The following is a 27,113-nucleotide window of genomic DNA, read 5'->3' on the forward strand; positions in this document are numbered from 1 at the left end:
ACACACACACACACACACACAAACACATTCCTCTGTGTTGGTTTAGGTTATGTTTGTAATGCTTTAAAATGAATAAACACAGAAAAATAAAATAAAAATAAAAATAAGCATACGCTGCCGTGATTGGCCAATCTGCCTGGATTGTCTAATTAATATTAATGAGCTGATCCTTTACCATAGTAGCATTCGTTCACCAGCTGTTGGAGAAGCATGAAATGTGTCCTAATAATTTGTCAATTACAAAATAGATAAATGATCACCTAATTGTGTACTTTTAATTGAATGTCTATTAGTATTGAACTGTCGTTGTTATTATTATTTAGGTAGAAGTTTGATAGCTCGCGCCAGTGTTTCATGACAAGTGTTACTTTTCTCAGCGTTTAGCAGGATGAGCCAATCACAGTTGTTTGAGCCGCCACGCGCGTCCCACAGAAACAGCCGCGCGTCCCACAGAAACAGCCGCGCGTGCGCGTGCCGCGTGTCATCATGTTGTGATGTGTTGTGATGTGGTGAAGATGCCAAGATGGCGGCCAGCAGCGCAGCATCATCGATGTGTCAGTTCTGGAAGCGCTTCGACTTGCAGCAGCTGCAGGTCAGTGGATCTCGAGCCCTGTTACACGTTCATCTTCATGTGTGATCGGCTGCTGATCTGTTATCGATCATCATTCATCGATCAGCGGCTGGGATGTAAACAACATCCTCAAAAGTAGTACTCACTTATAGAAACATGAACAGATATCAACGTTCCTTTAATGCTGGACTTAACAGTGTTTTTAACAGTGTGACTCATTTGGTCTAAAGATGCTGTCTGTTCTGTTGTCACATCTCAGTATTTTACCAGGCCAGATTAATAACCAATAGTTCTTCCGACTGAGCTAAAAGTCAGTCACACACGGAACTATAATTTAACTTAGTCATATTTGAATTCAGTTTCACTCCTAACACTTTTGCAGTATATGTGTGTATGTGGTAGTTGGTCCACTTAGAATGATCAAAAATAAAACTTTTATTCAAATTGTGATTGGATTATATATGGTATGTAAATCATAGGCAGGTGTGTTGTATGTTTTGAAGCTGCAGTGTTGGCAGTAACGTTACACATTACAAGTAACGTGAGTTATGTAATCAGATTACTTTTCCAGGTAACTAGTAAAGTAATACATTACTTTTAATTTACAACAAAAATCAAGTAACGGAGGCTACTTTGTTTTCCTATGTTGTGACTGACAACTCTTCTGTCTCCATGTTGAGGGATATCTTGAGATGAATACATGATAGTTATTGTAACGTTAGTTCTAGAATAAATGTGATAAGGCATTTGCTTACTTATCTCACTTGCTCTAAAACAGATTCAGTATTACTCAATACAAATAAAAACAGTTTTTCATATTAGAATATTAGAGCTGCATGATTATGGATAAATTGAGAATCACAATTCTTTTGTTTCAAATAGAGATCATAATATAACGTTGTTTACTAGAGGTTCTGACAAATGGAAATTGCTTCAGATTATTTAAAATGTTTAATAAATCCAAAAATGTATAATGAATTATTTAAGAAAAAAAATCTGTTTGAATGAATGATTCAGTGACTCGCGCTTAAAGACTTCACTTATTTAATTTCTGGATGAATCAGCATTTTTGAACAAATCTCTTGAATGAATGATTCAATGACAAACATATTTTTTTAAGTCACTTGTGTAACTATGTCATCAATACAATCGTTATTTGAAGCGCCAAGTTACTTTCAAAAGATGATTTGCTCTATTTTGGTCGCTGCCATAGACATCAGTGTTTATATCCGAACTATAAATGTTTATCTCAGTACTTCTGTGTGATTTTTGTCAAACTCAAAAGCCTAATAGACATGGCTAAATCGCTGTCATGTCGGGAATTAGATCGCATGGGTGTTCGAATGATACGGCTCTATTAAATATCTTAAAAACATATGTATTTATGTATTTAATCTCACTTTTTTAAACAATGTCTTTGCTGCTGACCTTGAATGATCCAGTTTTACCATACTAAAGCAAAAATTACTTTAGTTAAACATCACATTTGCATTTCATTTTTGGTTTTTATTGCTGAGATAAGAATGTTGAACTTTCTTCTCCTGCGTGCTGTGATCCAGAAAGGTTTGTTTGAGTGGCGCCCTCTACTGTACAGGAGTGAATCTGTGTTTCCTTCAGCCTGAGGCTTCATTTCATTCACCTTTGCTGTGAAAGGGCCTTTACATTTGCCAGAAATAGAACTTTTGTTTTTGTTATTAAAAAACCAGACCAGGTTTTTTACCAATTTTTTTTACATTCCATAAAAAGAAACTAAGTAACGCAACAATTACTTAGCCTACATTACAGAAACCACCTGTTTGTGAGATTTGTGAATGGATGTGACTGTAATCACGTGTGTTTTGCTGTGTTTCAGCGAGAGCTGGATGGCAGCGCCACACTCCTGGCCAGCCGACAGGACGACAGCGAGCAGTCCAGGAAGAAGCTCATCGAGCAGAGCCGCGAGTTCAAGAAGAACACGCCTGAGGTGTGCATGTGACGCAGTCATTCAGCTGTCTGTCGTCAGACGAGATTAAAGGATTATTCTAGGGCTGGGGTAAACGATTATTAATTAAACGATTAGTCGGCCGATTATTTTATCGATTAGTCGACTAATCTAACGACTAATTGGAATTAATTATCCTGTCTGTTATTCGCATATCTCTCAAACCGTTAGTCCGATGGATTTCAAACTCGACAGATGTCTTGCTACGGGCACGAGTAAGTGCAGTGCCAAGTTTGACGTTGTTTGGATGAGAAATGCAAAATATATCGTTAAATATATTGTTAAATATATCGGTCAAAGAAGCCCCAAGAAGGTTGTCGTTTAAAAATAAACATTCTGACATAAACACTCTGTCAGCTACAGTGTTTACTTCTGAATATTATAGTATAACCGTGATAAATCTATTTAGATTAATTTGAGTAATGCTGTCTGCTGTTAAAAACTAGCCTATATCACCATTTGCTGTTAAAAACTAGCCTATATCACCATTTGCTGTTAAAAACTAGCCTAGAGCGCCGTCTGCTGTTAAAAACTAGCCTAGATCGCCGTCTGCTATAGAAAACTAGCCTAGATCGCCGTCTGCTGTAAAAAACTAGCCTAGATCGCCGTCTGCTGTAGAAAACTAGCCTAGATCGCTGTCTGCTGTTAAAAACTAGCCTAGATCGCCGTCTGCTGTAAAAAACTAGCCTAGATCGCCGTCTGCTGTTAAAAACTAGCCTAGATCGCCGTCTGCTGTAGAAAACTAGCCTAAAGCGCCATCTAATGTTAAAAACTAGCCTAGATCGCCGTCTGCTGTTAAAAACTAGCCTAGATCGCCGTCTGCTGTTAAAAACTAGCCTAGCGCCGTCTGCTGTAAAAAACTAGCCTATATCACCATTTGCTGTAAAAAACTAGCCTAGATCGCCGTCTGCTGTTAAAAACTAGCCTAGAGCGCCGTCTGCTGTTAAAAACTAGCCTAGATCGCCGTCTGCTGTAAAAAACTAGCCTAGCGCCGTCTGCTGTAAAAAACTAGCCTATATCACCATTTGCTGTAAAAAACTAGCCTAGATCGCCATTTGCTGTTAAAAACTAGCCTAGATCGCCGTCTGCTGTTAAAAACTAGCCTAGAGCGCCGTCTGCTGTTAAAAACTAGCCTAGATCGTCGTCTGCTGTAAAAAACTAGTCTAGATCGTCGTCTGCTGTAAAAAACTAGCCTATATCGCCGTCTGCTGTTAAAAACTAGCCTAGATCGCCGTCTGCTGTTAAAAACTAGCCTAGATCACCATTTGCTGTTAAAAACTAGCCTATATCACCATTTGCTGTTAAAAACTAGCCTAGAGCGCCGTCTGCTGTTAAAAACTAGCCTAGATATTGCAGTGGGCAATATAGAGGTCAGCAGAGGGATTGAGGACACACACACACACATATATTGTCGTGACTCGTGACTATTGGGCTATTTGTGTGGTGTAAAAGCAAGTGTTTGTGTGTGAAATGCAGGCCTAGCTCTTGTTGAAGTGTTTGGTACTGAATCATCTTCTTCTTCGTGTGTGTGTGTGTGTGTGTGTGTGTGTGTGTGCTGCAGGATCTGAGGAAGCTGGTGTCTCCGCTGCTGAAGAGCTTCCAGGCCGAGGTGAGCGTCGTCACGTCATGAATGTGTGTGTGCGATGCTGTCGGTGTGTGTTAGACACGCGTGTTCCCTCTCTCTGTCTCCTCCAGATCGATGCGTTGAGTAAGAGGAGTAAAGAGTCGGAGACGGCCTTCCTGAACGTCTATAAGCGGCTGATCGATGTGCCGGGTACGTCTGATCAAAACACCACAATCTCAGATATTCCCCTTCATAATGCAGTCACAGCAGGGAGGAGTACAGATGTGGATATGTTGATGAGAGCAGGTGCTGGTGATCTGCTGTGTGCTGATGCTGTGTGTGTGGTGTACTGTGATATGATGCAGATGCACATTTGATCGCAACAGGAAAGCAAAGACATTCAGAACCAGAGTCCCGGTGTGTTTCAGGCTGGTTCATGAGCAGAAGAGTAAAGGCCCACATTACGGATTAAATCCTTCTTTTCTGGTCATCATAAAAGTGTTTTAGTGACACAATAAACTGTGTCTGACATGTTATCCAACACACACTCTTTTCTCTCTCTGAGCCGCCCTATCGTGTGAGGAAAAAACTAAAAACTGTGTGTGTGTGTGTGTCTCTCTCTCTGTGTATGTGTGTGTGTCTGTGTCTGTCTCTCTTTGTGTCTGTGTCCGTGTTTGTGTGTCTGTGTCTCTCTCTCTGTGTGTGTGTATCTGTGTCTCTCTCTCGCTTTGTGTGTGTGTGTGTATGTGTGTCTGTGTCTCTCTCTCTGTGTGTGTGTGTGTGTGTCTCTCTCTCTCTCCCTCTCTTTGTGTGTGTGTCTGTGTCTCTGTGTGTGTGTGTGTGTGTGTGTGTGTGTGTGTGTCTCTCTGTGTGTGTGTGTGTGTGTGTGTGTGTGTGTGTGTGTGTGTGTGTGTGTGTAGACCCGGTGCCGGTGTTGGAGCTGTCTCAGCAGCTGCATCTGAAGGTTCAGAGGATGCATGACATCGACACGGAGAACCAGAAGCTGCGCGAGACACTCGAGGAATACAACAAAGAGTTCGCTGAGGTCAAGAACCAGGGTGAGACACACACACACACACACACACACACACACACACCACTGGAGACGGCCTGTCGTCGGTTCTGCCACTGACGGCTCGTGTTCGGCTGAGTATCGCTATCAGGCCTGATACTGCACTCATTACAGTGTGAAAACATGAAAGGAGGGACAGTTCACACAAAAACAACATGAGAGTGAGTAAATTATCTTCATTTTGGGGTGAACTGTCCCTTTAACTGTTAATAGATTTCTGTATAACGAGTGCTTCCTTAAATGATTAAAGGGCACATAACACACACACCAATCTCATGTTAATCTTGAGTACCTATAGAGTAGTATTGCATCCTTCATATCTCTGAAGAGTCTTTAGTTTTATCAGATTTCTAAAAGACAGATACGCTGTACCGGTTCTTTCTGAAAACAGGCGCGCTCCATTCGCCACAGAAACAAACACACTTGCATTAACTCGGTTTCTGCTAAACGAACTGCATCCACTGTTCCCTCAGCGCTGGACTCTATTCAAGATCACCACCAGCAACATGAACTTAACACAACAATGATGTGCACCGATAAATCATTTAGTATAAACACTGCAATATTCCATAAAACACTAGAATTGCCCATTTTGATTTTATGGTGACTTTAAGAACGAAAATGAATAAAGGAAACATTTACTAAACAAATTAAGCCAAGTAATATCATTCATATTCTTTTGGTTTCTTTTCCCAATAAATAAAGTACAAATGCGATGAAAATACTGGTGTTTTTTCACAGTCTATGTGAATTTTTTTCTAGAAAAAAACATGTTTGAGTGTGTGTGTCACAGCTTCACAGTGATGAATGTGTGTCCTGAGAGCTTGAGTAGTGTGGTTGATATTTGCCGTGTGTGTGTGCAGAGGTCACCATTAAGACCCTGAAGGAGAAGATCAGGGAATACGAGCAGAGCGTGAGGAACCAGGCGGAGAATCTGGCCCTGGAGAAACAGCAGCAGATTCATAAAGACTATGCCGAGAAAGAGAGGTCAGTGTGTGTGTGTGTGTGTACATCACACCTCACTTTACTGTCATCAGAGCAGGAAAGCACTCCAACAACACACATCAAACTCCATCAAACCTGCCCGTCATTCTCTAGTAATCCTGAAGTCATTGTCCTGTTCAGCTTTGTGTTCATCTGTGTGTCCGGCTGTGTGTCCGGCTGTGTGTCCGGCTGTGTGTCCATCTGTGTGTCCGGCTGTGTGTCCGTCTGTGTGTCCGTCTGTGTGTTCATCTGTGTGTCCGACTGTGTGTCCATCTGTGTGTCCAGCTGTGTGTCCGGCTGTGTGTCCGGCTGTGTGTCCGGCTGTGTGTTCATCTGTGTGTCCGGCTGTGTGTTCATCTGTGTGTCCGGCTGTGTGTTCATCTGTGTGTCCGGCTGTGTGTTCATCTGTGTGTCCGGCTGTGTGTTCATCTGTGTGTCCGGCTGTGTGTCCGGCTGTGTGTTCATCTTTGTGTTCGGCTGTGTGTCCGGCTGTGTGTCCGGCTGTGTGTTCATCTTTGTGTCCGGCTGTGTGTCCGGCTGTGTGTCCGGCTGTGTGTCCGGCTGTGTGTTCAGCTGTGTGTTCATCTGTGTGTCCGGCTGTGTGTCCGGCTGTGTCTCCGGCTGTGTGTCCGGCTGTGTGTTCATCTGTGTGTCCGGCTGTGTGTCCGGCTGTGTGTCCGGCTGTGTCTCCGGCTGTGTGTCCGGCTGTGTGTTCATCTGTGTGTTCGGCTGTGTGTCCGGCTGTGTGTCCGGCTGTGTGTTCATCTTTGTGTCCGGCTGTGTGTCCGGCTGTGTGTCCGGCTGTGTGTTCAGCTGTGTGTTCATCTGTGTGTCCGGCTGTGTGTCCGGCTGTGTGTCCGGCTGTGTGTCCGGCTGTGTGTCCGGCTGTGTGTTCATCTGTGTGTCCGGCTGTGTGTCCGGCTGTGTGTCCGGCTGTGTGTTCATCTGTGTGTCCGGCTGTGTGTCCGGCTGTGTGTTCATCTGTGTGTCCGGCTGTGTGTTCATCTGTGTGTCCGGCTGTGTGTCCGGCTGTGTGTTCATCTGTGTGTCCGGCTGTGTGTCCGGCTGTGTGTCCGGCTGTGTGTTCAGCTGTGTGTTCATCTGTGTGTCCGGCTGTGTGTCCGGCTGTGTGTCCGGCTGTGTGTTCATCTGTGTGTCCGGCTGTGTGTCCGGCTGTGTGTCCGGCTGTGTGTCCGGCTGTGTGTCCGGCTGTGTGTTCATCTGTGTGTCCGGCTGTGTGTCCGGCTGTGTGTCCGGCTGTGTGTCCGGCTGTGTGTTCATCTGTGTGTCCGGCTGTGTGTCCGGCTGTGTGTTCATCTGTGTGTCCGGCTGTGTGTTCATCTGTGTGTCCGGCTGTGTGTTCATCTGTGTGTCCGGCTGTGTGTTCATCTGTGTGTCCGGCTGTGTGTCCGGCTGTGTGTTCATCTGTGTGTCCGGCTGTGTGTCCGGCTGTGTGTTCGGCTGTGTGTCCGGCTGTGTGTCCGGCTGTGTGTTCATCTGTGTGTCCGGCTGTGTGTTCATCTGTGTGTCCGGCTGTGTGTTCATCTGTGTGTCCGGCTGTGTGTCCGGCTGTGTGTCCGGCTGTGTGTTCAGCGTTGGAGATTTGAAGATCCCGGATTTAAACATTATTAGCATCATCTAATCAGAGTCTGTTTTTGGATCCCGTCATGTTTGTGTCCAACAGGAAGTTCCAGGAGTCACATGAGTCTCTGGTGTGTAAACTACAGGAAACTGAACTCAAAGCCCAGAGCCTGCAGACAGGTGTGTGTGCGTGAGAGTGTGTGTGTGTTTCTGTGTCTGTCAGTGTGTGTCTGTGTGTGTGTGTGTGTGTGTGTGTGTGTGTCTCTGTCTGTCTGTCTGTGTCTGTATGTCTGTCTGTCTGTCTGTCTGTCTGTCTGTGTGTGTGTGTGTCTGTGTGTGTGTCTGTCTGTCAGTGTGTGTGTGTGTCTCTGTGTGTCTGTCTGTCTGTCTGTCTGTCTGTGTGTCTGTGTGTGTGTGTGTGTGTGTGTGTGTGTGTCTGTGTCTCTGTGTCTCTGTCTGTCTGTCTGTCAGTGTGTGTATGTGTGTCTGTCAGTGTGTGTGTGTGTGTGTGTGTGTGTGTATGAGAGTTTTGTGTGTGTGAGGGTGCTGGAGATTATTAATATTAAATATTCAGCATTATTAAATAGATCATGATATATTGTTGTGTCTCTGCAGCTCTTGAACGAACTCAGACGGAGCTTTTTTACCTGAAGACTAAATATGACGAAGAGTCGGCTGCAAAGTAAGTGTGTGTTCAACTACTTCATACGCGGATCATCATTCACATTCATATCTTCATCAAGTGAACTACTACAAGTACAACACTGTTCAGAAGTTCAGCAGTGTTTCCCCTAGGTTTACAGGTTTGGGGTGGGGGGGGGGTTGGTTTGGGGAAAATTGACACAGACGCTATCTATCTATCTATCTATCTATCTATCTATCTATCTATCTATCTATCTATCTATCTATCTATCTATCTATCTATCTATCTATCTATCACATAAATTGGTTGTCTGGGAGGGTAATGGTTTGTAAAAGTTAAAAAATGTTAACATAAGATATCTCTTTAAAAAAATAAATAAACATATTTAAATCTTTTTAAAATTGACTTTTGCAAATAACCTTTGTTAAATTTATAGAAGTATTTGTTAATATTAATGGACCAGAGCTTAAATAGTTTTATTTTTTAACTAACAACTAAAAAAAGATTTATAAATACTAACCAATATATATATAAATTTTAAATGGGCTTTTTTTATGAGAAGTTTTTATTTCTATGATGCATTTATTGGAGAGAATAATCCTGTCAGACGCACCACTGCTGTGAACGCGCGTTCACGTAAACACAATTTAAACAATGTATTATTCAATACATTACTTCTATATAATTATATATTAAGTTGCTCAAGCAAGTGGTAAAATATTTAACCATGTACTTATATTAAAATCTTTTGTATTTAAATTTTAATACAATAAATCTTGCATGTCACAAAGAACTTGTTTTTCCACCTCCACGAATAAGACGAGTGTTGTTCATTATGTCGCCTTGTTGAGGTAAATTGTAGTTTTCCTTGCTTTAACTCAGTCTTAAAGTGAAAAAAGTAGTAATTAATTAAATAAATTTATGGTGAGATTACTACATTTTATTTAATTAATCGCACTTATGGTGAAATTACTACATTTTCAGGTCAATCGGTGTTCATTTTGACCACGAAACATGCGCTGTCACTTTAATTCAGCGTTTGCAGCACAGCAGAAATAGACTCGGTGCAGAAACGATCTCTGCACTTGCTGTATACGCACCGCAACTGGAACAGATCGATCATCGACGGACTGCATCCTCGTGCAGTGTGAAAGCTCTGTTAACATGGGTACGGAAAAAAAATACTCACCGCAAACGAAATATATGTGAAACGGGCGTTAGACTTGGAGCAGGAGAGCTACTCCGGCTGCTACTCCAGTAGAGCGAGTGTTGCCATCTTCAGTTCAGCGACACATTTCCAGCCGCGCGCTCTCTGTCCGCTAGTGCTCAACTGTATGTGACGCAAGTGTTTGTTTGTGTGTGAGTGTGCGCACTCATTGGGATAATTGTAAACACAGACAGAAAAGACATGCCATCGTGGAAATAAGATAAATAACGTTTTTTTTTTTATATAAAATAAATTGTAATCTGTCGCTATAAAGAAAATCAAATCAAATTTACTTGACCTCCAAGGGGGGCGGGGGGAGCCGTTAGGAGGGCGGGGCGCCCCCCTTATATAATGGTAGGGGAAACACTGTTCAGGGTCAGTAGGTTTTGAAAGGAATTAATACTTTTATTCATCAAGGACGCATTCAATTGAAAGAAAGTGACAGTAAATATTTATATAAACATGTACTATTAATTCAGTTCACCTTTATTTGTGTAGCGCTTTTCACAATACACACCGTTTCAAAGCAGCTTTACAGAAAGTGCATGAGTCCACATTACAATTTAGAGTGATCTGATATCAGAGGAAACTGTCTAAGTTACGTATTTCAGAATCACAGTTAGCTAATAATGTAGTGATTTAAACAATGTAATAATTTAAGGCAGAAACAGTGAGCTCACTGGAGTAATGAATACTTTGTTAAACATTAGACCATCGTCCTCATCGTCGTCATATATTACTATCAGATGTTTTCAGAGTGTGTGTACATTAAAGCACATCTGTACATGTGTGTGTTATGATGAATGTGTGTTTCACAGGGCTGATGAGATTGACATGGTGATGACGGATGTGGAGCGAGCCAATCAGGTGCAGTCATGAGTTTGACACACATAAGATCCTCTCTAAAGCCTGGCTCACACTACAGGAGTTTTAGGCCGATTAAACCCAGATTTTCCCCTCCCGAGAATCAGAGAAAAAATCTTGTTGAGGACCTCGATCGGTTCCGATGTTCGGCGCAGAATATCTGGTAATGTGAGGCGTTCACGGATCGAATCTTGCACCTCCCGATCCGCTCTCACACAAATCGGGCCCAGCAAACCGGGATGAGCAAGGCTGTGATTACGTCACAATAGCCAATAAGAAACAAGTCTACGAGGAGACGGAAGTGACGGACATTTTGAAATACGCTATAGCGGTAAAAATTCTAACACACGACCAGATAGTAATACGGGCAATTAAATTCTCACCTCCAATTCTCGCTGAAGAACTGACAATCCATGTTGACCCCGTCTCCCCAACCATTTCCTCATCCACACCTGTTTAATCTTCCACTTTTGTTTTTTCTCACAAAAAACGATCATTATTGATACAGCAAGTTGTCGTGTTACAGTATCCATTTTGTGTACATCCGCTTCCGATCTGCTGCGTAGATCACGTGAGGCGCTTCCTCTGGCACGATAATCTTAAGAACATTGTGTAGTGTGTGATGCGCCGTGATTTCCAAATCTTGTAGTGTGAGCACGTTTAATATTTGAGGGAAGAACATCTGCAAAGATTCTCCTTAAGTGTGTGCTGGAACCAGATTTCACAATCGGTTAGGATTTTAAAACTCCTGTAGTGTGAGGCAGTCTTCAGAGCGGCTGAGAGTCTGGTGGAGTTGTTAACTGGTGTTTTCCTGCAGAGAGCAGATGATAACACACACATGAGTTTGACAGACATGCATGTGTTCTAGTGACGATCCTCTCTGAGAGAGAGAGTTGTTAACTGTCCTGATGGTGTTTTCCTGCAGAGAGCAGACGCTGCTGAGAGAGAAGCTGAAGCTCTGAGAGAGCAGATCAGATCAACACAAGCGCCGACACGCACGGACAACACGCCGTATACGGTACCAAGCTCACAATATTACACTCATACATGCTTTCTTCACATTAACTGCTACCACATAACCTAAAGCACTGATATAACCATCAGATAAAACACCACCATTAACATAAAAGCATAGGTCTGAGTCAAACAAACCTTACTTCTGTTGGTGTTATTTCAGCCTGAAAAGCCGCTTTGTGTTCTCCAAACTCCCCCCCCCAAAAACAGCACTGTAGTGTAAAGGTCCTGGCACAGTCCGAAATGTTCGTATTCGTCATTCGGTGGCTCTGAATGGTCAAAACCCCTCTCAAAATGCTTGCTACGGACTCGATCCGAATGTTTTTATGACGGACGGAAGTTTCGGAGGCAGTGTGTAAACGTGATCGACACAACGTGAGGTATTTATTGTTTAACGTGCGAAAATTTCATACGAGAATTGTGCAAGGACCTTAAAGAGATATGACCTACATGCTATATCAAGATATGATCACGATAGTGGTATTCATCAGGATATAGCTATTCTTGATAAAAAATAACATTGTTACGACACCGTACTTTCAGATGCCATTCAAATGTCACATTTCTTGATAACATTTTTGATACAACAGTAAAAAGGATCTCAAGCTTATTGAAGACAGTCTGAATAAAACTGAAAGAAACTGAATAAAGTGATGTCCATTGCTATAGTTATCACTGTGAATCAGACTCAGTTGTGCATTTTAATGTGTCTGGCTTCCAGTTATTTTTAGCTGTACAAAAAAGCTCTTTATTCTGCTTGATATTGCAAACTGGAATTTCTTACTATATTATTGTCTTAATTATAAACACACAGGTTTGTAGCGCAAACAGTTTTACAGTTCGCTGCACTTTTATATTCTTCTTGTTATTTCCCTATAGCGACTGAGTCTCGCACATTCACAGAGAACACCTTACTTCCGCGTTGAAAAACAAGGTGGATAAAGCGAGCAAAGATCGCTGCTATTATAATCACTGAAGCTGTCAATCACAGCGCAAGATACACAGCGCTGTACTCTCGCGCATCTCCTGTTATAATCAATGAAGCTGTGCTATGAATCTCTTATTGACATTGTGTTTATACTTTGTGGGTTATAATGAAAGGATTGGCGAGCAAGCAGAACTCAAACTCAGCGGTGTTGGCTGGATTCTGACTAGCAAACACATCTGATTGGCCACTGCGTTCATGCCCTCAAGAGATATGACTGAATGGCTACAAAGCTCAACACAATGTTGCAAATATAAACATTTGATGCTCTTCACAGTGCGCTTACAACTGTATCTTCACAGTAAATGATCAAATGCAAAGACAAAGATTAATTTTGGCAGCTGGCAAAATATTTTCAATGCTAATGTCAGTGTTGGTCAGTGTTGACCTCATTCATCGCAGCACATTCACAGGAAACCTCTGTTCCCCACGTCTACAGGTGCGTGTGTGTGTTCATACGATGCTCAGTGTTGTTGTGTGTGTTCAGCAGGTCGAGTGTGCGGAGCTGGTGCCGCGCTCCAGTGTGGAGGCGGAGCTCAGTGCGAAGGAGCGTGAGATGCTGCAGCTGGTGGAGGATGTTCAGAGACTGCAGGCCAGCCTGTCCTCGCTCAGAGAGAGATCCGACACACACACCAGCCAACTGCAGCAGCAGCTCCAGGACAAGACCACCGCGCTCCAGGTGCGCAACACACACTCATGTACACAACACACAGTCATGTGCACTACTGCGTTACAGGGACAGTTCACCCAAAAATGAAAATAAATGTGCTCACCCTCATGTGCTTCCAAACCTGTTTGAGTTTCTTTCTTCTGTTGAACAAAAAATAAGATATTTTGAAGAAAGTCAGTAACCAAACAGTTGATGGGGCACTGTGACAGAGTGACCTGTTCCTGTTGGTTTGCGCAGCACTTAAACACACACACACACACACACACACACACACCTCGTTCCTCCATTCCCTGCTAGGGCGATGTGGGTGCACACACACACACCATTAGCGTGCTGGTTTTCACACACGCAAACATATCCACTCCATTTCCATCCCTGACAGAAATCCATGCTGTGCATAACACACACATATCTAAGTTGTCTTTTTTGATTTTCGTTTTGTTTGTTACAGTTGATTTCAAGTCTAAAAACACATCTCTTTGGCCTAGCATACACATAACACATTATATACTTCTATAGTTCAATGTTTGGCTGCATAGATTAGATCAGCCGGAACCGAGGATCACTTCCCATAAATCCTGATGTACTCGTTACATCATAAGTAATAATAAATTAATAATAATAAATAATTAGAATTTTTGGGTGAACTGTCCCTTTAAGGGCCGCTCACTGTGTTACACACACAAACCAGATCTGCACAGATCAGTTTATGGCAGTGGTAATGCTGGGCATTTGCATTGGCTAACACTCACAGGTCATCATCAACAAGAACAATTAAAAACGGCATTTTAGGTCAGAAATGTGGCCGCGTAACAGGTTTTTGTGTGTGTGTGTGATTGAGCTCCAGTGCTGTACATTTGTCTTCATCACGGTCTCTTCATCTCTTCCAGCAACTGGAGGAGAAGCTGCAGGCGCAGGCAGACTATGAGGAGGTGAAGAAAGAGCTCAGGTGAGAGTCCATCGTTCCTGACGAGCATTGAAGAGTTCACGCTTGGCCGTGGCAAACATCATTGGCCATTTTAATCAATTTGTCTACTCGAGTTATTGACGGCTAAACCACAATTAAAGAAATATCTGCACTTTTTGATATTTTTTTTATATATATTTCTTTAATTGTTGGTTAAAATGTTGTTTTCAGCATCTCAGTAGGGCCTGCTACAAAAACTACAAAAGTGTATCATGTTTCATCACTATGTGTGTGTGTGTGTGTGTGTGTGTGTGTGTGTGTGTGTGTGTGTGTGTGTGCGTGCATGCTTGTGTGTATTATTTGGTGTTACTATAAACTGTATATAATTGGCACAGTTGTAAGTCATGAGTTGTTTCTTTAAAGATCATGCCCATTCTGAGTGCTCGCGTCCATGAACATGTTGTATTTAATCATGGCTGATGTAAGGCTGTCAGAAAAACTAGATTCGATTGGCTCCTGGTTTCCTCTTACTGATCGGCTCTGATTGTTATTGACAGCATCCTGAAGTCGATGGAGTTCGGGCCGTGTGACAGCGCCACAGTGCAGGTAAACAGCAGTCTTTTGTGTGTTTTTAGTGTGTTAGTGTGTTGTTGGAGGTGTTGATGTGCTGGTCTCTCACAGGATTCCTGTAAGCCGTTGGAGGTGCTGCTGCTGGAGAAGAACCGAGGCCTTCAGTCGGAGAACGCCTCTCTGCGCATCGCTAACACTGAGCTGAGCAGTGAGTCTGTGGGGTATTTAAAGTGGGGAAAGAGGCAGAATAGAGGGAATGCATTGACGTCACTTTCCCACGGGAACACACTCCCTCAGCTGGACTGAATGGCAGAAGAGCTGCTGAGTGACTGGATTTAATAGGAGAAACTGTGAACGAGAGTAAAACAAGCGATTATCAGTTTAAACTAAAGGTTGGACTCAATAAAGTGTTCCTTAACTTACCAAAGATCCAGTGATATTGATATGCAGCCAGGAATCGTGTTTCCTGATATTTATATGAGCCTGATTTTGACGCTGAGGAAATACATAAAGCAAATTTGCCTGTGAACACTTTATATAAAGACAATATAGGTCTAAATCCATGTTTTACTCATATCAATGTTATATATATCATCATATCATCCAGCCTTATAACTTGTATAGTTTTTTTATCAGTGTTTATTTAAAAACATCCAATTATGCAGAATATATGATGGTAAATATTTAATTGATGAGTTGTCAATACAATATATAACAATACAATATATAGGGTATGATTTTACCCCTAAATTCAGCATATTGACACAAAATGATAACTGCAAATCCACCTTTCACTGCCTGGATCCAGTTGTTTCTGTGAATTGCAGCGATCCATTCGCTTCTCTGTTCTGTAGCTTTCGGCAGTCTGTAAAAATATACCTCAGATTTCTTGTCAAATCTGTTTGTACAGTCAATCTCAAAGCTCTTTCCCGTTTTAGATGTGTTTTGTGTGTTTTTCGCGGCATGAAAACCAATGCTGCCGCTCAGTCTTTTTGCCACTCTGTGTGTGTAACCGCAGTCACACGTCACACGCATACCCTCTATAGTGAGAACAAATGTAAAGTTGAGTGTGTATCTGCATAGAAATGAAAGTTAAAGCCCTGGCGATGGATAATGTAACCTAAAGGGGGCATGTGACTGATGAAGAGTAAAGGTCCTAGAACAGAGCCCTGGGGAACACCGTGCGATACAGGGGCATTTGTGGACCAGAATAAGACCGTTCCAGGGTTACCAAGAGCAGAGAAAGGGGAAATGAATATACAATGAGAAATGGTGTCAAATGGAGAGGAAAGGTCTATGAGAATTAGGATACAGATGAAGCCAGAGTCAACAGCCATAAGAAGAAGGCAAAGTCAGTGAAAGTACCAGGTGTGAAAGCAGTGGAGAAGTCCTGTGAGAGAATAGGAGAAGACTGTAGAGGGGAAGGGGTTATATACACTACATATATGTTATGTAGGAAGAAGTGTAAAAACGACTCCCAGAGCTCTGCTGAGTTTGTCAGGGACAGGAGGGTTGGTGAGGTTACTGACAATGGAAAGCAATGTTTTGGGTCAAGAGGATGCAAACAGTGCACAGTTAAGCCGGTTTTCCTATAGAGATGGCCAGCTGTTTTCAGAAAAGCAGGAGTAAACCAGGGAGTCGAGTGTGTGGAGAGGTTTAGTTTAGGTTCAAGTCTAGTTTTAAGAGGGGTGTGGATGTCAAGGGCAGTGGAAACAGGGTTATCAAGGGAGCGAGTGTGTTCTGTAATGTCTTAAGCTATCCTCCTGCTTCAATGTGCACTTTGGGATATCGCATCAAAAACTGCTGGATGGAAACGGCAAGTTGTGCATCATTTTTTTTAAATGCACATAAAAATAGTATGCGCTTGTTTGAGTTGGATACATCTGACAAAACGTGCATAAACTACGATGGAAACGTCTTTACTGAATTAATTCCTCAATGCGCACAAAAAACAAATCATGTGACTTTGTGCGATGGGACGGCATAACCCTTCCAGAACTGACTTACACGTCTGCGTTCCCAAACAGCAGCATCTTCCTCCGATATGCGTTCATTGCGTTTCGTCTGCGCACTCTGAGACGCAAGTAATTTATTATATATACAAAAATTAGTATATACAGTGGCTTCTCTTACTTTTCTTAGTGATATTTAGCGCCAGTTTATCAGGAAGTATTAATTCGCTTCTCTTTGACTCACTGAATGGAAACGCTGGTTTATTCGCAAATGTTTTATGCGATATTCTATGGAAGCTTGTTTCCGCCACTGAATAATAAATAAATAATAATAATTGCGACTTTTTATCTCACAATTCGGACTTTTTTTCTCAGAATTGCGAGATATAAAGTCAGAATTGCGAGATATAAAGTCAGAATTGCGAGATATAAAGTCAGAATTGCGAGATATAAAGTCAGAATTGCGAGATATAAAGTCAGAATTGCGTGAAATAAAGTCGCAATTGCGTTTAATAAAGTCAGAATTGTGAGAAATAGTCGCAATTCTGAGAAATAAAGTCGCAATTGCGTGAAAAAAAGTCCGAACTCTGACTTTATAACTCGCAATTCTGACTTTATATCTCGCAATTCGGACTTTATATCTCGCAATTCGGATTTTATAACACGCAATTCTGACTTTATATCTCGCAATTCTGACTTTATATCTCGCAATTCTGACTTTATATCTCGCAATTCTGACTTTATATCTTGCAATTCTGACTTTATATCTCGCAACTCTGACTTTATTTCACGCAATTCTGACTTTATATCTCGCAACTCTGACTTTATATCTCGCAACTCTGACTTTATTTCACGCAATTCTGACTTTATATCTCGCAATTCTGACTTTATATCTCGCAATTCTGACTTTATATCTCGCAATTCTGACTTTATATCTCGCAACTCTGACTTTATTTCACGCAATTCTGACTTTATATCTCGCAATTCTGACTATATCTCGCAATTCTGACTTTATAACACGCAATTGCGACTTTATTTCACGCAATTCTGACTTTATATCTCGCAATTCTGAGGAATAAAGTCAGAATTGCAAGATTTAACTCGCAATTGTGAGATAAAAAGTCACAATTATTATTATTTATTTATTATTCAGTTACGGAAACAAGCTCCCATAATATTCCCATTTTGCGCATAAGTTAAATTCACAACTTTGGATGGAAACATACTGTAGTTAGTGAGATGAGTTTGCACAGATGCAGAAATCAATAACAGATCAATAAATGTAAGATTATGATAGTCATGGTGGATTTACAGTTTACAGTTTAGCCCAATGAACAGTTGATCAGACCAAATCTGGGAACCAAGCACAAATACATTACATAGTCCAGTAGAGCAAACTTTTTACAGTGTAATGTGTGGGAAAGTCAACGTGCTGTACAAGACTGAAGCATTCAAACGCTGACGGAAGCTTGTGGGTTTCTGCACAGTCGGTATATTAAGATGCGTGTTGAAGGCAGCTAGCGATAGTACAGAAGGAGACATGGCACAGGCGAGGGTTAACAGGGTTAAGAGTTAGACAGTGGTTTTGGTGGAGAACCACAAGCATTGAAGATGGAAGCTAAATATTCAAAGGTTAGAATCTTGTGAAGGTTGATCTTCTTGAGACGGTACACACACTGATGTGTGTGTGTGTGTGTGTTCAGGCCGGTACACGTCTCTACAGCTGGAGTTCTCTGCAGCGGTGAAGACCAGTGCTGATCAGAAAGAGCTGATCCTCAAACTGGAGCAGGACCTCAGCACCATCCAGACCATGTCACGGCCCGACGCCGAGGTCAGACAGCAGATCATCTACACATTCACACACGTCACACACATCCTGTCCTGGGAATCCTCACATAGACTCATGATATTACTTTTGGGAATAATGAAATAATGATATAATAAATTCTAATTCTCTTTATAGTAAAGTAACTAGTCATCAAATGTCTCTCTCTCTCTTTCTCTCTCTTCTCTCTCTCTCTCTCTCTCTCTCTCTCTCTCTCTCTCTCTTTTTCTCTCTGTCTGTCTGTTCACTTGTTTCACTTCATAGCTTTTAGTAGGGCTGGGTATTGACACAAATTTCACAATTCAATTCGATTTCGATTCAATATTGATTATCTTGGATATCAGGTACAATACATTGCAAATTTTCTCAAGGAAAACAAATCTCTTAACTATATTGTAAACTATGGGAGTCAGTGGTAGCCTATAGGCTTCATTAGCCTACTATAATATTTGAAGGTAAAAATTAACTGATTTGTATACGAACACTTCAATTACACTTTTATCTATTTTTAAAATAATAAAGTTATATGAAATTATATAAACATTTAAATGGTGGCTGTCATAAAAAACTTTCCAGATTTTATTCAAACATGCATTAAATATTGAAGAACATCAAAAATTATAATGAATATGTAATATGGTGCATATATTTAGCAAAATGTTCCTCTCTAGAGTTAATTTTTCTCGCTGACTGACGAGTTTATGGGCACTGGATATGGTTTTTCTGAGGTAAATGTGACGTTACATGACATTGTTTACAAGCTGTTTTACTGACGTCTTTCCACGGTTGAAACACTGATTGAGCGACTCCATGTCACATGATACAGACTTCGATAAGTTGTACTCTATCTTTAACACACTTTCAGAAGCTCATTCATGTTTATCTCGTGCTGTAACTGGTGTTATTAAGGCGGAAGAGAAGATCATGTGCTTCTGTAGAGCTGAGCCAGAGCGATCTCACGCCACAGCGACAAAACGCTATTTATGTTTTTGAATTTCGTAAGAAAATGGCCGTAATTTGAAATCTGAGACTTTGTTTCATATCAATAATAATAAAGCACAAAGATTATTGCGATTTATTGGATGGGATGCGCTACAGTGTTACATTCATTCATCAACTGAAAACAGGATGACTAATCGATTCTTGGGATTTAAGAATCGATATCGGTTCGTAAAAATGAGAATCGATTAAAATCGAGAAATCGATATTTTTTACCCAGCCCTAGCTTTTAGCACCGGGAGTGTGGAAAAAACATGAGCGTAGGTTCAGGAAATACGTGCTGCATTAAACAGTCCATATTAATTGCAGAAATTAACATTATTTTTCACTGCTCTAAAAACACTGGTGAAGTAAATTATGAAAATGTAGTAAATGTGGAAATGGAATAAAAAAACACTACCGTTCAAAAGTTTGGGGTCAGAAAAAAAGATTTCTTTTTCTATACTTTTATTGAGCATGGATGCATTAAATTGATCAAAAGTGATATTGGAGATAATGTCACAAAACTTTCTGTTCATCAAAGAATCCTAACGCTTACCACAAAACAATCTGAAGCAGAACAACTGTTTTCAACATTGATAATAATCATAAATGTTTCTTGAGCAGCAAATCATCATATTGTGAAGGATCATGTGACACTGAAGACTGGAGTAATGATGCTGAAAATTCAGCTTTGATCACAGGAATAAATTACACTTTACTGTATATTCACATAGAAAATGGATTCTACTAGTATTTCACTGTTTTTACTGTATTTTTGCTGAAATAATAAATGCAGCCTTGATGAGCAGAAGAGACAAATCTTACAGACCCTAAACTTTAGAGCGGTTGAGCGTGGTAATATAGTCAACAGTAAGTCTCGATCAGTGAGCAGGTGTTTTCTGGAGAATGTTGTCTAACACTGAAGTGTGTGTGTGTGTGTGTGTGTGTGTGTGTGTGTGTGTGTGTGTGTGTGTGTGTGTGTGTTCTAGGGTGCAGACAGCAGCGCAGTGATCGTCCCGGAGCCGATTAAAGAGGCCACAGCTCTGTTCTCTGGTAAACATGCATTACACACAATACAATACAGACTGAGATACACTTCGATTGCTCTCCTCGTTTGTCAGTGCTATGGATAAGAGCGTCTGCTAAATGATTAAATGTAAATGACTGTTGGCTAGGGCTGTCAAATAAAAATTCTAATTTCGAATATTCGTTGAGTAAAAAATTTAAAACGGCACATTCGAATGCAAAAAACGTGTGTTTTTTCAGGTTACTGATGCACTTACAGTTTTATGCACTATTGTAACCTAATTTTCCTTGCATACACATTAAGGAAATTATAATTTATTTAAGAACAATAGTTTCAAAAGTGAATGCACTTTATAAAGTGAATGTCATTTCATTTCAGTAAAAGATGCGATGCTTGATTTGGTTTATATTTGCTTATTGCGCTCACATGCGCCCTCTTGTGGGCATAGGAGACAATACAGCACATTTTTCCTCTTAACAGTTAGTGTTGCTTTTAGAATTATAATTTTGCTAATATTTAAGAAAGAAATTCGAATTTAGCTTTTCAGCCATTTTGACAGCCCTACTTTTAGATAAGCAGATCCCTCAGTAGTCGTGTGTCTGTGTGTGTGTGTTGAGGTGCTGGCGGCTCTCCTCACGCGGATCTTCCTCAGGGTCAGATGGACTCTCTGCTGTCCATCATCTCCAGTCAGAGGGAGAGGTTTCGCCTGCGCAACCAGGAGCTGGAGGCCGTGAGTGCGCATCACATGACTGTGCCATCACATCACATGCCTTTATCATCACATGACTGTACCATCACATGACTTTACCATCACATGACTTTACCATCACATGCCTTTATCATCACATGACTGTACCATCACATGACTTTACCATCACATGACTTTACCATCACATGACTTTACCATCACATGGCTGTGCCATCACATGACTTTACCATCACATGGCTGTACCATCACATGACTTTACCATCACATGACTTTACCATCACATGGCTGCGACATCACATGGCTGTGCCATCACATGACTGTGCCATCACATGGCTGTGCCATCACATGACTGTACCATCACATGACTGTGCCATCACATGACTTTACCATCACATGACTGTGCCATCACATGACTTTACCATCACATGACTGTACCATTACATGGCTGTGCCATCACATGACTTTACCATCACATGACTGTACCATCACATCACATGACTTTATCATCACATGACTGTACCATCACATGACTTTACCATCACATGACTGCACCATCACATGGCTGTGCCATCATATCACATGACTTTATCATCACATGACTTTACCATCACATGCCTTTATCATCACATGACTGTACCATCACATGACTTTACCATCACATGACTTTACCATCACATGGCTGTGCCATCACATGACTTTACCATCACATGGCTGTACCATCACATGACTTTACCATCACATGACTTTACCATCACATGGCTGCGACATCACATGGCTGTGCCATCACATGACTGTGCCATCACATGGCTGTGCCATCACATGACTGTACCATCACATGACTGTGCCATCACATGACTTTACCATCACATGACTGTACCATTACATGGCTGTGCCATCACATGACTTTACCATCACATGACTGTACCATCACATGACTTTATCATCACATGACTGTACCATCACATGACTTTACCATCACATGACTGCACCATCACATGGCTGTGCCATCATATCACATGACTTTATCATCACATGACTTTACCATCACATGACTGTACCATCACATCACATGACTTTATCATCACATGACTGCACCATCACATGACTGTACCCGGTTCCTGTGGCTCCGGGGAAGAGTCTGAGTGTTGTTGTTGTTGTGTGTCAGGCGAGCGGATCCCTACAGCAGACCTTACAGGCTCTTCAGAGTGAGCTGGACAGTCTTCGGGCCGACAACATCAAGCTCTACGAGAAGATCAAGTTCCTGCAGAGCTACCCTAGCAGAGTGAGTCCATCACGACACCATTATCCGCTCGCGACCAAACGGGACATCGCAATATTCCCTGGGATTTCATGTGTAACGATAGAAGATATTCTGCTGAGGGTGTTTTTGTGCTGGTTTCGGCCTGTCGTGGTCAGCTGACTCCCGAAGCTTTACATATTCCTCATATTCTGTGCCATGGTCAGTTCACAGCTGTGACACAAATTCACTCTTTCATTAACCTAATTAAAAAAAATTACACTTTTAGGTCCATAGTGGACAAAAATGTCTGTATCTGAAAACTGTCATGAAAATTTGAAGCTTAGTGAGCACAGACTTAAGTTTGGGACAATTTTAAAGAAGATCCTTGGCAGATTATTGTTGAGAAAAAAAAAAAAATTATGTAAAAAGTGGGGGGAAAAAAAGAAGAAAAAAAGTTATAGAGGTTTAATTTTATACAAATTTTATGAACATTATTTTATATAAAATATATATTTTATGAAACATATTGAACTCTAAACCTGCTAGAAAATCAAAGCCATAAATCTAAACAAGTTGTGTTCCAAATTTGAAGGTGATATCTCAGAAAATGAGCTTTAGTTTGGGGGCGCAGGACCAGATTTCCCCATTAGATGCAGTAAAACTCCACTGGGACACAGTGCTGGATTTGGGATTTGCAGTTGAGCTTTTCTCTCTCAAATATTACACACCACACTCAGACATCCATACCAACATACAATTACTGCTGTATCATTTACCCAGTTGGCTCTATAATATGCAGAAGCAGAAAACAGGAATAAAGCGAGTATTTGCTTGCAAAAAATGTAATTATATTTTATAGTTAAATGGCCCTGGGATTAAAAATGTGCAGTTTAAATGGGCGTCTATGGGGACATGTTTGTCATTCAGGTCCTGAGTGGAACTATTTTGTGTTACTAGTGCAAAATAAATGTATTAAAGGAAATCGGGGTGAAATAGTAAAATTCCAATAAAAATACACACCTGTGCCAAAATGTATGCAGTTGGCATTAACACAGGCAAAGTGATCACAAGACAAACATGTCCATAAGGTCACGCAGAGGGTAAACGGCTGATATTTCCCACCTTAAACTGATTTCCACGTTTATTTTTAACTTTTTAAGTGGATTTGTTCTAACCTTATTAGATGTATGCAACATCTTTTATGTCAAATTCTTAGATTTACTCAGTAAATACAATTAGAATAATGAGACTCAATAGGGCTGTTACCAGTCAAATAAAATCAGCATCAACAAAATTCATCTTTGCAATGAAGAGGAAACACAGAAGCTGCATCTGAAGTCAGACTTACACTGCTGATTCATTCAGGAACGAAGCGAGTGACTGTTAATGAATGGATATTGAATCATTGACTCACTGATTCGTTCAAAAACAGGGATTCATTCAGAACTGAAGCTCTGCTTTTGTTTAGGAATATTTTCATTGGTAAAAACAGTCAATATTGTGTCTAAAATGTAACACAATATTAAGTTGTTTATTGAACTGTTGTATAAAATCAGTATCACATTAGCAATCGTGCTGATATTTGGGATAAGTGATAAGCATGTGTGATCAGATCATCTCTGCATGTGAGTTTAATGTGTGTGTGTGTGTGTTAGGCTGGAGACAGTGATGATACAGTGATGCGATACTCGTCTCAGTACGAGGAGAGACTCGATCCCTTCGCCTCCTTCAGCAAAAGGGTGAGAAGAACATGAACTCTCGCTTCTGAAAGTGTTTGTTTGTTGCTGTTGATTCAGGTGTGACACTTTCTAATGTGATTTACTCCTTTAGGAGCGTCAGAGGAGATATCAGAGCCTCAGCCCGTGGGACAAAGCCACGCTCAGCCTGGTGTGTATCTCTCACACACACACACACACACACCAGCGGCTCACACAAACATCTCCATCATCTCTGTGAGTTTCAGTCCATTATAACGTGCCTCTGAAAACTCAGCAAACACCAACGGCCACACATCCTCCTAAATCTGTAAAGAAAGTAGTTTATGAATCGAGAATAGTTTATAATAGCTTATAAAAAGAGAAGTCATCACGAAATCCTTATATTTTTAACGGAATATTGCAGTGTTTAATAATGAATGATTTGTTAGTGCACATCATATATTTTAGATTGATGTGCCCTCGTGATCTATAATCAGAAGCATGACTCATCAACAGTAGCCCCGCCCCTCCAGCAGCCTGTCACTCACATGACATCACAGCGCCTCATTAGCATACAGTCCAATCAGGTCTCCCTGGACAGAATCAAGTCCCGCCCCTACATTTGGTCCCCGTTTCGCTCGGATGAACCCCACAAAGGAGCCTTTTCACATTTCCAGGGTTCTCAGAGGCAGAAGCCGTCAAACTTACAAAAAAGCGAACTGTAGCATTATAAAAGTACATAAACATTGAAATTATTTAAAATTGACTGTATTTATGATTGATACCTGTGGAAACGCATCATCACCGACTGTGAAAAGGGTTCATAGGAAAGAAACTAAACAAGAGCAACTTTCAGTTTCTGCCAGAGGAAAATCTCTGTTTTAACCGTTAGAAGCACAGAAATCATGACAGCCATAAATATTACTATTGTAATTGTTCTATTAAAATGTGTCTGTTTCAGGGTCGTGTGATCCTGTCCAATAAGACGGCCAGGACTGTGGCGTTCTTCTACACACTGATCCTGCACTGCCTCGTCTTCCTGGTGCGTCACGTGACCCTCAGATTAACTGTGCGTTACTGCTCGTGTTGAGCTGGCCTGAAGCCTTATGACCGTGTGTGTGTGTGTGTGTGTGTGTGTGTGTCAGGTGCTGTATAAAACCGCCTGGAGTGAGAGCATCGGCCGGGACTGTGCTGCATTTTGTGCGAAGAAGTGAGTGTTTTCACCCAGATTTTATGGTTTTGAAGCTCTTTGTGTGTGTGTGTGTGTGTGTGTGTGTGTGTGTGTGTGTGTGTGTGTGTGTGTGTGTGTGTGTGTGTGTGTTAATGATCCACACACTCTTCCCACAGGTACTCGGATCACCTGCACCAGTTCCATGAGAACGGAGACACCTGGCAGTAGCTCTTCACATCATCACATCTATATGGCATCAGAATCAGAGGTTGCCACTGGATTATTGGGACCAGGACCGTTTGGGAGAATAGTGGGTTAAACATTATTAAATAGACAGCAGGTGTAAAGGTTTGATGGTCATTCTCTCTCTCTCTGTAACGAGCTCCTGCACTCGTGATTCTAACGCCTTACAGAGACTGATATCAGTGCTAACGGTTTATTTAATACTTCCATCATCTGACACCATATCTGTATCCCTTCATATTCTATATTCAGCTGATGGGACTTTAGATGTAGTTTCTTCCAATTAAATGAAAGCTTTCAGGGAATGTGTGTGTGGTTGTTAATTATGAGATTCAGTTATTAATAAAACTTTTGAAAATAAGTCTCTTATGCTTATTTGATCAAAAATACAGTAAAAAAACAGTGAAATATTATTAGAATGTGAATATACAGTAAAGTGTGATTTACTCCTGATCAAAGCTGAATTTCCAGCATCATTACTCCAGTCTTCAGTGTCACATGATCCTTCAGAAATCACTCTAATATGATGATTTGATGCTCAGTTATTATTACTCGGTTATTAATAATGGGTATAATAAACTTTTTTTGCTGCTTAATATTTTTGTGGAAATTATGCTAAAAGATTTTGAAGAATAGAAAGTTCAAAAGAATAGAATTGACCTTAAATAGAAATCTTAAGTAACATTATGAATGTCTTTACTGTCACTTTTGATCAGTTTAATGAATCCTTGATGAATAAAAGTATTAATTTTGTTCTTTAAAAAAAAAAAGGTTGAACTTGCCTGTAGTTGACCCCAAAACGTTTGAAAGGTTATGTACAGAAGTTTCCAGAAGTTCTGCACTGGTTTGGTGGAGACTTTAGATGTGTGTGACGTGAAGTGAAGCAGAAGCTGATCAAAATATAAATAGAGGAGATGCAAGTTGTGGAGTTTTTCTTTTGCTATTTGAGCAAATGGGAACATGAAAACTGTATTTAATGTAGTCTCTCATTCACCACTATAGAAGTTTACCCAACTATGACGACTTCTGCTTCTGAGAAACACGGAGATGTAAAAAGGGTCTACACATCATTGGACTCACCTAGCCTTTCAGATCCACCCGTCTGGCCTTCTAAATGTCCGTGTTGAAGAGCACAGAGTGAAGATGATTGCTCTTCCTTCATCTTTAACTCGTGCTGCTCGATAGGAATCTTGGTGAATTTGTTGGTGATCAAATATTCTGCCATACTCTCCATAAAACCCTTGTGTCGTCCTTATGGACATTTTTGTCTTTTCCAGTTTTGTTTTCTTGATCATTTTACCGGTGTTAATGACAACTGCATACATTTTGGCACAGGTGTGTATTTTTATTGGATTTTTAGTATTTCACCCCCATTTCTTTTAATTAATCAATTTTACACTAGTAACACAAAATAGTTCAATTTTAGATCTTAATGACAAAAATGTGTCCACTGAAACCCATTAAAGCAGCTTTTTCCAGTCCCAGCCAACGTAAAAATGCTGCAATCTGTGTTCATAGGCTTTCATTCTGATGGCAAGGCTTACAATTTAAAATCTGTACTTTATTTTACCAGATGGTGGCATTTTATATAAATGTTTCATATAAAGCAAAAACTCTTGTTTTCTGCATCTGCATATTATTGAGCCAATTGGATA

The 27,113-nt window shown here is 40.9% G+C and overlaps 1 protein-coding gene across 2 annotated transcripts; it reads left to right on the forward strand.

Annotated features, from left to right (window-relative positions):
• The first annotated feature begins 458 nt into the window (after positions 1-458).
• cux1b (cut-like homeobox 1b) lies at positions 459-25,819 on the forward strand. Of its 2 annotated transcripts, none has more exons than XM_084419000.1 (23): positions 459-592; positions 2,424-2,534; positions 4,114-4,161; positions 4,248-4,326; positions 5,037-5,174; positions 6,052-6,175; positions 7,857-7,933; positions 8,369-8,435; positions 10,422-10,470; positions 11,393-11,485; positions 12,954-13,145; positions 14,027-14,085; positions 14,601-14,649; positions 14,725-14,821; positions 18,269-18,396; positions 20,361-20,424; positions 21,016-21,128; positions 22,273-22,389; positions 24,003-24,086; positions 24,178-24,234; positions 25,006-25,086; positions 25,190-25,254; positions 25,392-25,819. In XM_084419000.1, exons 1-23 carry the CDS (start codon positions 524-526, stop codon positions 25,441-25,443), a joined length of 2,013 nt encoding a protein of 670 aa, XP_084275126.1. In that variant the 5' UTR covers positions 459-523; the 3' UTR covers positions 25,444-25,819. The 2 variants fall into 2 exon arrangements, with proteins under 2 accessions (XP_084275126.1, XP_084275127.1); XM_084419001.1 differs by having other exon boundaries at positions 12,957-13,145.
• The last annotated feature ends 1,294 nt before the right edge of the window (positions 25,820-27,113 follow it).

Source organism: Rutilus rutilus, assembly GCF_951802725.1.
Source record: "Rutilus rutilus genome assembly, chromosome: 9".
In the NCBI taxonomy this organism is placed as follows: domain Eukaryota; kingdom Metazoa; phylum Chordata; class Actinopteri; order Cypriniformes; family Leuciscidae; genus Rutilus; species Rutilus rutilus.

What these genes read in the sequence shown, in the direction of transcription:
- cux1b (XM_084419000.1), top strand. Translation starts at nt 524, where the DNA reads ATGGCGGCCAGCAGCGCAGCATCATCGATGTGTCAGTTCTGGAAGCGC. An exon ending in ATGTGGAGCGAGCCAATCAG is followed by an intron (nt 10,471 to 11,392) that starts GTGCAGTCATGA and finishes GTTTTCCTGCAG; the next exon opens with AGAGCAGACGCTGCTGAGAG. An exon ending in CGGACAACACGCCGTATACG is followed by an intron (nt 11,486 to 12,953) that starts GTACCAAGCTCA and finishes GTGTGTGTTCAG; the next exon opens with CAGGTCGAGTGTGCGGAGCT.